The sequence below is a fragment of the Syngnathus floridae genome, chromosome 4 (assembly GCF_059516105.1).
Source record: "Syngnathus floridae isolate MCC-2025c chromosome 4, RoL_Sflo_1.0, whole genome shotgun sequence".
Taxonomy (NCBI): Eukaryota; Metazoa; Chordata; class Actinopteri; order Syngnathiformes; family Syngnathidae; genus Syngnathus; species Syngnathus floridae.
Window position 1 is genome coordinate 7,359,523 of NC_142416.1, and position 11,452 is coordinate 7,370,974.

Genomic DNA, 11,452 nt, shown 5'->3' on the forward strand with positions numbered 1-11,452 from the left:
CCCCAGTGATTTGATGAAAAATTCATGTCATAATGTTTTTTGTATATTATGAAGCCCAAACAAAAGTCTGTAGTAAAGCACCCCTCGTACTCTTTGATGGCATATTTTAATTTATGACAAGTCTAAAGTAAAGGACAGTGATGGAATTATGTCTCACCTTTCTACAAGGTACATGCAGCCTTAGGGAGGCAGCGTCATAATGGCTATAGTGCATACTTAATGAATGCCAAATAATTGTTTGTCATTTTGAACACATGCATTGGTAAAAGACACCATAATTACTAATCTTAGTGTTGTACACTACAGTATTTTTTGTAAAAACAAGCAGAAAAAGTACTGGCATTGGCATAATTCCTTTGAGCACTGAAGTGCCTGTTTTCTAAAGAAGCAATTACATTTCAAACCCAAGCTAAAAATCACCTGGCCTTTAAAAATATCACAAGTGCTGGTCTGTTTAACAAAATGGATAATAGTTTATGACAGCAGTGGGAATGTTATCACCAGTGGGGTAGAGGGTACCCAGAATGTTTACTCAAGAGTACTGTTCCTGCAGAATAATATGACTCAAGTACAATTAAAAAGTAGTTCTCCAATATTACTTTAATAGGAGTGAACAAAACTACTCAGGTACTGAAGCAGTACCTACTGAGTAACTTAACAGCATGAACGTCAAATAAAAAAATAATAATACAATCAGAATCTGCAGATTCAGATATTGCTGATCAATATCATTAATTATAAAACAATAATGACTGAAATATAAATTCAAGAGTTTTTTTTAATATATATACTGAAAGATTTAAACAATAAATACAATCTTTTGGGGTAAATTTTTAGATGAATTAAGCCCAAAGAAGTGTTCTTACACTATTAGTTTCCAATTCACACATCATTGGCTCAACAAGAGAACGGTAAAATGGATATAAGAAAGTCTACACAACCCTGCTCAAACGCCAGATAATACAAAAAATAAAACAGAGATAATTTCAAAACACTTTTCCACTATTAATGCGAGCTATAACCTCCACAACTCAATTGAATTGTAGGAAGGTAAAGATAGTACAAAAAGTGTACATCTCTTAAGTGGGATGTTGCTTTGCTCAGAAGTGACCAATCGCAGTCAAATCACTTGATGCTTAGTTGAACTGATTTATTGATGAAGTACGTTTTGCTATATTAGGGCGCACTTGAAAACTTAAAATTTACTCAAAAACCCACAGTGCGCCTTATAATGCAGAGCGCCTTATATATGAATCAATTGATGAATTTGTTGATCCATACTGGTTGTACACAGTGCTCCGCCAAAATGTTTCAGTCCGTTTCAGTACAACTAGTAAATTACAAGGTCACATTCAGCATTACGGCAACCGTGGTCAGGGGCGTCACTGAAGTAAGCTACTACTGGTTGATCGCATGACATTTAAAAAAAAAAAAAAAAAAGTTTTTTCTATTGGCTAGAATCCATCCCAGCGCGTGATTGACATACATACATGTAAGCTTATCGAGAGGCAATCACAATAAAGCGCAAACCCCCCACCGCAGCCGTCTGGCTGCGCTTACACAAGCCCGGCACCAAAGCTAACATGCTAATCAACGTACGCATTTGCTTTTTTCTTTTATACTCAAGAAAGTTTATGACCATCAAAAATGAGTGGGGTTGCTGGAACAAGTAAGAAACCAAACCCTATCATTTTCATCCCATCGCTTGATTGACATACAGGTAAGCCTATCGGGAGGCAATCACAGTGAACCGCAGCAAGTTCGGCTCCGGATACGCAAGCTCGGCACCAAAGCTAACAAGCTAATCAACGCATTACACATCAACGTCATGCACTCGCGGTTTTCTTTTAAACTAGAGAAAGTCTGTGACCATCAAAAATGGTTGCTGGACCAAGTAAGAAGCCAAACCGTATCACTTTCATATGGAAAGGGAGTTGGACTTTTTTTTTACCTCGTTGACATTCCCTTTAGCATAGCTCCATCTAGTGGATGCAGAACGCAACCCTAGTCAACATCTATTTGATGCAGTACCTTATATTCGATACGCTTTTTAATCCGGTGCGCCCTATATATGAAATAATTTCTAAAATAAAAAATTCAATGAAGGTGCGCCCTATAATCCAGTGCGCCTTATAGTGCAGAAAATATTGTACACTTTAGTACTTGCAAAACGTGTGTGTGAGATAAAGACAGAGGCTGCAGCACAGTATTAAACCCAAAAGATGTCCATTTCTTACTTACGACCATGAAATGTTGGCCTAAATGCAGCAAAATAAAAGCCACAAAAATCCTGAGTAAGCAATTGAGTCTGGTGGGTAGTCTCTTATTAAACGCATTTTCGAGGGGGGGCAAACCTGAGCTAATCAACAGCGAAATGAAACAATCATTCAGTGGATGTGACATTGAAAAGAAAATTGTCTTCTTTTGAAATATATGCTTCCAGTGCTGTCCGCTGCTGGGGTTTTCATGACTGATACAAGTTATTTAAAAGTAGTTATTCAAAACTGATTTGATGCCAAAAGATGTTAACAAATGTCCCTCCATGTCTGCTACGTGCCATTTTGAATAAGGAGAGTGACGTTGCGCACAAACACATAAATGAATTCGATTGGACGGTTCGTTTTGAACCGACGCAGCTGCGGTGAATGGCATGCTCTCCAGACCCACTTTCTTACAAGTCAATGTGGCTTGCCAGACTAATCACTCACAGCCAACATCTTCACCCAACTGTTAACATTATGGCTTAGTGTAATAGCACATTGCTGCACAGCTGATTTTTTTGCTGTGCATTTCAGAAAAAAAAAAACACCAACAAATATGAAACTGAAAAACAATACAATAGGTCTCCTTGCCAACTTTCATCCTGGAATCCTCAAGTGTAATCTTTCTACATTCTTTACATTCCATCATGGAACATTTCTCATCTGATGCTGATGTATTGCTTTGTGTTGACAGGAGAGCAATGAAAATTTCAATTAAATTGAACAAAGCCCAGATTGAGGGTTGTTAAAGATGGTTCTGTGTAGGAGGGCAAGATAAAGCCTTCATTACAAAGACTTGAAGTAAAGTCATGTTCTGTGTTCCTAATGTAGGCAGATAAACGCTGTTCTGTTTCGCTTTCCCCCCAATTTTGGGCAAAAATAGCATTAACAGAGAAAAAATAGAACCAAAGCCTTGTTAACACCTAAAGAGGAAAAAAGGCTACAATGGGCTAAATAAAAGTTGGGTGGTATGAGGAAAATATGGAGAAAGTCAAAACTTTGGATGCAGGGAAACCTTTCTTAGCTGTTTTCACCGGTTTAATCTTGGCACTTAAACAGAGGTGGGGTTGCACGCAGCAGACTTTCTAAACTCAGATGCGCTAGAATAGATGGAACTGCTTGCTTGCCTACCTGGGGATTAATAGGAGCTGGACAGAAGGTGCTACAAGGATTCCAGGAGGCTTGTGTGCTACATACAAGGCCTTAAAGTTGTTGCTGAAGATGTAAAACAGTAGCTATGAATTGGTAAACTAAACCAGTCACAGATGTTTGTTAATCTCAGTCTCTTCATATAGAGCGCCTACATTTATGAAAATATCTACATCAAGTATCATCAAGATTGTATCAAATTGTATCAATTGTATCCATTTACTTTTATATGACTTACATTTATTACACTGGTGACTAGGAGGAATTTGTGGTTCTAAGTCTTTTCGTGGTACGTGTACATGTACATGCGCCCATTTTGATAGTGAATGAGTGTGTGCTTTTAATGACTTGGAAAGAATCAGCCTCTCAGTGTCCGACTTATGACACGTCAAGTGGTGATGTATGCGTGCGTCCATTTTGATAGTGGAATGTGTGCTTTCAATGACTTGGAAAGAATCAGCCTCTCAGTGTTCGACTTATGACATGTCAGGTGGTGACGTAGATTCGAGGCTTTCAGACAGCTGTTTTTCAGATCCTCGCAGCACATGCCACCACGCCTTTTTGTGACACATGCCATGCTTCAGATTCTTTTATCATCTCCTTTGTGGCTTTCAAAACCAGTGTTGTGTCTCACATTATTAATTTACCCTTCTCAGGCAGTTCTGCAACACCATGAGAAATGTTCATAATCTTGCGCAATAATACTCTCGGGGAAGGAATGAGAGACAAGCAATCATTCCTGAACCATTCCAGCCGGGTGTGTCCTGGTCAAGCCTCGATGGATAAATTAAGAAAATATATTTCCTTTCCTGATGGCCATGTACCCCACTCCCCCCTCAAAAAGAAATCTGTCATTATAACAGATGTTCTTATATTTCTTACTGGCAACTTGCTCTTTTTCCTCAAGTGGCTACTGCAGTATTAAATGCTGGGATGCTTTTGACCTTCACTGGCCTCACACATTGCTTGTCATTCATCCATTGACAGTTGACAGGGGTGGGAGTGCACTAATGATCTGTCTGCGGTTGACTCAAGGTTTAGTGTCACGCTCAAGGACAGTTTTGACACATAGGAGGAGGAGATGAAGGTCAATTCTCCTACCTGAGTGACCAAGGCTCTCCTTTGTATTGCATCACACATTTTGCCAACAGAAACAAGTCAGTGTGAAGCAGAAGCTGGATGACACATTTTTCTTTAGTAATTTTACGGGGACCTGGACACTTAGCTGATATTGACACTCTCTTGTCCTGCTCCTTTTATCTTCTGTAGGCTCCACTCATGTCGGAGACAGACGGGCCGGGTCGAACCCCAGTTCGCCTTCTTCGTCACCACACACTCCAAGTGCCCTGTGCAGCGGCAGCTCAGATCCCGTCCTCAACCGAGGCATGTGCTTGGCTTCTTACTGCAGCTCAGCAGGGGGTAAGTCTATCCTTACGGCCACTACAGAAGCAGGGAGTCAATCAGCCCTCAGGGGACTGGATTGAATTCAGTATGAAATAGTGAGCACATGACATCATCTTGTAGTTTGAAACAAATGGACATGCTTATCATGCGTTCTAACAAAATATTTCTACTCTTTGTTCAGGAACAACTCCTAATTCTCCAGTCAGCCTGCCTAAGTCACCTACGTTCCCATCGGACCGCGGGCCTCGCTCTGATGAGTGCTCAATCTGTTACGAGAACACAGTGGACACTGTCATTTATGCGTGTGGACACATGTGTCTTTGTTATAACTGTGGCCTGAAGCTCAAGAAAATGTCCAACGCATGCTGTCCCATCTGCAGAAGACAGATTAAAGACATCATCAAAACCTACCGAAGTACATAAGAGCACATGGTGGAAGCGCAAACTGCCAGAGACGAGGGAAGGGTTTAAGGGGAAATCTTGATACTTTTGATAATCTATTACACTTTCTGTTGCTTGAGTCCGCAACATGACTCATTCAGGTACACTACTGCTGACACGTGGTCTCATGCAGAAGTCAACAGATACAGTACATGCCACAAGTGTTAAGCCCCCACCCCTTCAGGAGACTTTATAATAGAGGGCAACCACTCAAACAATTTCATCCAAGATTGCATTTGTTGAGCCGTGCTGCCACGATGTAGGGACTGTGCTGAACCGCATGTGTACATTCTGTCTGACTGAGCCAGTGGAAACAAGCACACTCACGTTTCATATAAATCATCTCGCTATCTCACAACTCGAGTTTATACTTGGCGATAGATGAGTCGGGCTCCAGCAACGCACTGATGAAATGATGACTCATTGGTGCTGCTAATCAGTGGTGACATGTTTAGGAACGGTGCTGACTGTAATAAGGACTCTTGTACTCATTTTATCTACTGTATCTTTATGGTAGTTCTACGTACTTCAAATGTTGGTGGTAAGTATGTTGTGCTAGCTAGCTGCTTGCTCTACAATGTGGTGTGTTGCACTGAAATTGGCATCTTCATGGAAATGCCCCATTCGCGTGAGACGATTAAAGAACGCTCATAGGTTTAAGACTCCACAGCTCACAATTCTTAAAAAAAACACAACAGGGAGTGGATTCTCAGGGCCAATATTTTTTTAGGGGGGGTTATTTGTAAGACGTAAAGACTCTTTTCCCAGACTCTAGTCATAACTGCCTGATGCACTGTGAGTAATCCTGACATTCACATCTCCTTAAAAATAGCTCTGTACGAACATGTGAAGTCGGGGGATTGTTGCCATGGTATCAGAAGGCAGTACTGTTACAACACGGCGGCCTTAACCAGCGTTTGCTACAAACCGATGTTTCTGCAAGAAGGAAAATTACCAAAAAAAATACTCTTGTGTGACTCAAAGCAGTCACATTTTATACTCAGTGGAGGAAAAAGAGCACACAAAATGTTAATTATTTTTATAAATACGCAGAAGTTCCCATATTATATTAACATATCTTCTTATCTTTGTGACAGGTTTTCACCAGCAGCAAAGAGCCTTTATAGAAATAAGTTATTGAATGATACCTCTCCCACACTCTCATTCCAATGTATTCTTCGCAAATCATTTAAATGGGGCTCAAAGCTTTGCTGCTATTGTATTTGCCAGCTGTCCTTTTCCGGTAAATGCTGACAATGGTTAGCTCGGTTCCACATGTCCCTCCACAGTTCGTGCTACTGCTTGAAGTGTTGAATTACTTTTGAATGTTAATTTATGTATTTAGAATAAATTATTGTATTTTTTAATGTTGTGGTCAAGTTAAACACAGTCTGTTACTTCTAGGATTGTCCAGATGGACCCCCTTCCTATCATTGTTGGAATTAATAGTTTTGGTATTAAGTCTGTTTTGTTGATCTCAACATTTAAATGTATTCTAGTTTTGTAATAGTACAAATGGTTTGTTGTACTTTGCTGAATTGTGGTTCAGAGTTGCAGGATATAAATTTGTAGGTTTATTACAATCTATTATCCTTTTTTTCTCTGCAATATATTGTGTATAAACTGACGTTAGAGTTGAGTCCATCTCACATAGAGCTCTTATTTTGTGTTAAAGACATCACTGTGTATCACTTGTTTGCTGGAGATAGCTTTCACGTCAAGCACTTGATTGTAAATCTGCAATTGTTGAGGCCCTCATTTCAGTCATGGCATGTTTGGTATTGTTCGCTTTGACCAAATCTACACTTCAGTAAGTTCATCTGCATTGCATTCAATGTATCAAGACAACGTCATACTTTTTGGCATCTTTTTAGCTGACTTATTCTGTTTCTCAACTCATTTACGTTGTATTCAAAATGTTCGAATGGCTCCTTGAATGTTACTGACCCTATAATGTGGTTATCCCATCACTCATGTGAGGGCTCTGATTTTACTTTTTTTTTTTTTTTTTAATTCTGTTTGGCGTGTTGCAGTTTTTATAATGCTACTGTATGGCTGTGTGCGTGTGTGCGCGCGCGTGTGTGCGTGCATTACACCACAATCAAATTGTCGCTATGGATTTTGTGTCATGTGTGACTGATCTGTTTACCTCATGTAAAGTTCAGGACCAACAATAGACGAGCACTTATGAATGTGCATTTTTATCCCTCTCAGTTTTGCCATAGTTGTGACAAGAGCAACATTCTGAAGTAATTGCTTAGCATCTTTTTTCTTTCAACTCAGTTCAATCATCATAAGATGTATTGGATGAAATTGTTCAATAAATTTTCCATATGTGCTTGTGGAAAATGTTGGGTTTGTTTGTCGGAGATGTATTGTAGTGGTATTGAATTGCATTGTATTAGACATTTTCATGAAATTTTGACATTACAATGGAGTGCAAATATTTTACAGTCCATGCCATCTATTCTTCTATTGGCTAATCTTTAAAGTTCACTTTCAGCGACTTCTAAAGCCTATCCTGGTTGACTTTGCGCTACAAAAAAAAAAAAGTCAAGGTGTTGCGTCACCTAATTTGACATACAATAACTTGTGGGGCCTCCGAGTTGTCTGTGTAACTTTGTTGAAAAAGGCATCTGAAGATGGCTTCGAGTTGTCTGCGTGTAACTTTGTTGAAAAAGACATCTGAAGGAGAAAGTTTAACATACAATAGTTTGAGCTGAGGTCGAGTCATTAAAGCGTCGTCAATATGCTGACGAAATTATCTGAAAGAAAGAGACTAGCTGTCGGGAGCATTTAATTTTGGAGGGAGACAGATGAAGGCCTCTGAAGGCCTTATACTTCAGTATATTTGATGTACCTCCAGCATATTTCATATGTTACAATATGTTTAGATAGTTTTTATGAAAGTTGCCTAAGTTAAAAACATGTCCTGACTAAAAACACGTGATACACAGAGGTGTGGTTTGAGAGAGGGGGTGGACCTGCTACAGCTATATACAGCAGAGTATCGAGCGGCTAGTTCACAGAAAAGAGCTAAGCTAAAGCTTTTTTGTCAATCTGCAAACCTGAAGCTCAAATCATGATAGCGGAAACACCGGTCAGTATTCATCTTTGCCGTAAAGGCCCTGATGCATTGCTAGACGCACCTAGGAAGAAACATATGTATCTCAAGCGTATGTAACAGCCTCCTACAGAAAAACATGAGCAGAACTGGTATCTAACACCGGAGACTGTGGGGATTTAAATTTTTTTATGAGGTCGGCGAGCTATCTTTCTTCATGAGAAACCAAGGGGGCTCTGAACCAAACAACGACTGTGAGCCAGCAAGCACGTATGGTTCGTTGACTGGGGTGTTTTAAATCAACTCCTACCCGAGGTTTTGACTGAATATCTCGAATACGGATTACAAGGTGAGCTGAACTTAACATGGGTTTCAAGAATTACAGCGAGCGGAAGATGTTTTTTCAGGCTTAAAGTTTCTCCTCAAACTGTTGATGGGACAGAAGATGGAGAGCTAATCGATCTACTGTATCTGACGCTAGAAGTGTTTAATAGCGAATGTGGAGTTTTTCAAACAATAGTGAATGTACCATTAACAGAATGGTATAAAAGTATGCAAGCATTTGGTGACAGTATTACGGGACTCTTTCTATCTAGCCTTGTCTGGACAAACATCATCGGAGTGAAACGTAAACTGACTTTAGATTAACCTTACTAAAAAAAATAACTTTAAACTCGACCCCACCCTTGCCCTCCTCACACCTCTTCAGTACAAACTTTCCTAGCCCCCCTCTTTTTTTTCCCTACTGTCACAGAAAGGTGGGGCTGTAGTCATTAGCACTCCTATCTAAAATGTATAAGAAAGGGCTTTCGGGCTCAGCCTCCACACCTACCAGCAAGAGACCGCTCTACACGTCAGAGAAAGAAGATGGCTCAAAAAAGACCCGCCAGACAACTTTTACCAAGTTTTGCACCTGTGGAGAACGGGCCAGGAGAAAAGCTTTCCAGAGGTGTGCAAACTGTACCACGTACGATCACACTCTGGTCCAGCCCTGACAACTCTGGCACAGCGCAAAGCCAGGGTGACACAGCTTTCATTGCATCTCCACGACCAAACGTGCCGCCTGAGGGGTCGAGGTCCGCCTTATCATTGGCTGGAACAGAATCACCACTGGCTGCTACAACGTGGTCACCACCAGAGGGGTTTGACATCCTGCCGATGACTACACCCGAACCGAGCGTCACGACGTCACAGCTGAGCGGGTGAGCGATCACTTATCACCGATGTTTCAGCTACCGTTGCTGGACTACGCTGATCAGCGGTTCGAGCGTCTCTTTGGAGCTTCGTCATCAACCTTCGAGGTGTTTGAGAGTCCTGAGACCCTTTCGGCGACCCCAGGGTATGGCGGCGAGAACCGCTTAGCAAACGGGATGGAGCAGCAGCATGAACATTGGTCCTCGTCTCGTGCCATCGACCTGTTTGACGACGCATGCGCGCGTTACCCTGAAAACGGTATGGATTTGCCACGCTTATCTGCCACTGACATTGCCCACATAGACACAGAGACAGAGGCCATGGTAACCGGTGATTTTGCGGGCTACATGGATCTGTCCGCAGATGACACAATCGTAGAAGGCTATCCGAATATCGTTGTCGACTACCCCTCACCCACCGCTGGGGGCAACATTCCGACGCAGGACTCCCCGCTGATCGACATGGACTTTGAACTAATACCGTCGCTGTCATCAACGCCTGCGAGAGTCAACACACAGCCACATGAATACGCTATGGAGGTAGAGCCCTTTTCATGGCTGGTGGTGGAAGATTGCATACGTGTGAAACTAATGGTCGCTCATCTTTTGTACGATGCCTTAATTAAACATGCAAAAAGGACATGTGACCGGTGTACCCTTGACGATCTTAGCCGGTTGCATCACACGTGCCTGTTTATTTTGGACCGCTGCTTTTATTTCTATGCAAATTACAAAACAGTGACGGCTGAGTTGTGCAATGCTAACTTCCTCCACACTTTATCGACCATGCTTTTCTATTTTAGGACATCCGGCTCGCTTAAAAACATCCGCAACACGGTTGCTGCCATTTTGCACGACCTCGCGCACGAATGCAAGGTCTTTGCCCGTCTTTGTTCAATAAAACAAGAATTTAGTGACATTGTCGATCTATTATTTAGAACTTTTGGAAAGACACAATGAAAAATATTGTGAGAAAAATGTGGGCCCAATTGGCGACTGTTCTAACATTGTTTATAGACTGTATTAAATACCATTTGCCAAATGATATAACCGGTGAGCTAAAGAGATTTAAAACCCTAATTGAGTCCAAAGTAGCACCGTCTGTGTTATTTTCATTCATGCGTTATGTTAAACCTTAGGTGCTGTAGAAAAACATTATTTTTTTTTACCATGTTGAATTTCTTTTTTACCATGTTTTTTATGTTTACTGCTGTGTGTTTTATACTTTTTTCTACTCATTAGTAATGTTTTTAAGAACTAGCTGAATTTTCTTTTTTTTGTAATAAACTATTGTAAAGTGATTGTTTGTCTGTGTTTATTCAATTTAAAATCACAAAATCTCATACCTGTATGCTTCATTAACCGCGCCACACTCCGATATCCAGCAGACCACATCTAACAATGGGTGGGAGAAATGTCTTGAAAAGCACTATTGTAATGCTAAAAATCCAGCTAGTTTCGGGGGAGAGGCACGCTTACACAGAACAGCGGCTGTTAGCTGTAAAAACACTAATATTAAAAAAGTGAAAGATTTTCTATCAGATCAAGATGCTTATACTTTACACAAACCAGCCAGAATAACTTTTCCTAGAAATAAAGTTTTTGTTCGAGGTCCTATGAGACAGTTTCAAGCAGATTTATGCGATATGCAATCATTAGCACGCTACAATGATGGATATAAATATTTACTGACCGTGGTCGATATTTTCTCGAAACGTGCATATGTACGAGTTTTGAAAGCTAAAACAGGTACGCAGGTCACCAAAGCATTTGAAGATGTCTTATCAGTTAGCGGCACGCCATTACGACTCCAAACAGATAAGGGGAAAGACTTTTTTAATGAACATTTCCAGAAATTAATGAGACAGCACGATATTATATATTTTGCAACGTCTTCAACAGACAGACAGATACAAAAGCGCAGACTGTTGAACGATTCA

At 40.7% G+C, this 11,452-nt stretch overlaps 1 protein-coding gene across 1 annotated transcript in view; it reads left to right on the top strand.

The window, feature by feature from the left end:
* neurl1aa (neuralized E3 ubiquitin protein ligase 1Aa) overlaps nucleotides 1–7,604 on the top strand; it is a 33,882-nt gene extending 26,278 nt beyond the window's left edge. The window contains exons 5-6 of the mRNA XM_088374719.1: nucleotides 4,680–4,829; nucleotides 4,996–7,604. Coding sequence (XP_088230845.1) covers nucleotides 4,680–4,829; nucleotides 4,996–5,237 — 392 coding nt within the window. The 3' untranslated portion in view covers nucleotides 5,238–7,604. The remainder of the gene's footprint in view (nucleotides 1–4,679; nucleotides 4,830–4,995) is intronic.
* The last annotated feature ends 3,848 nt before the right edge of the window (nucleotides 7,605–11,452 follow it).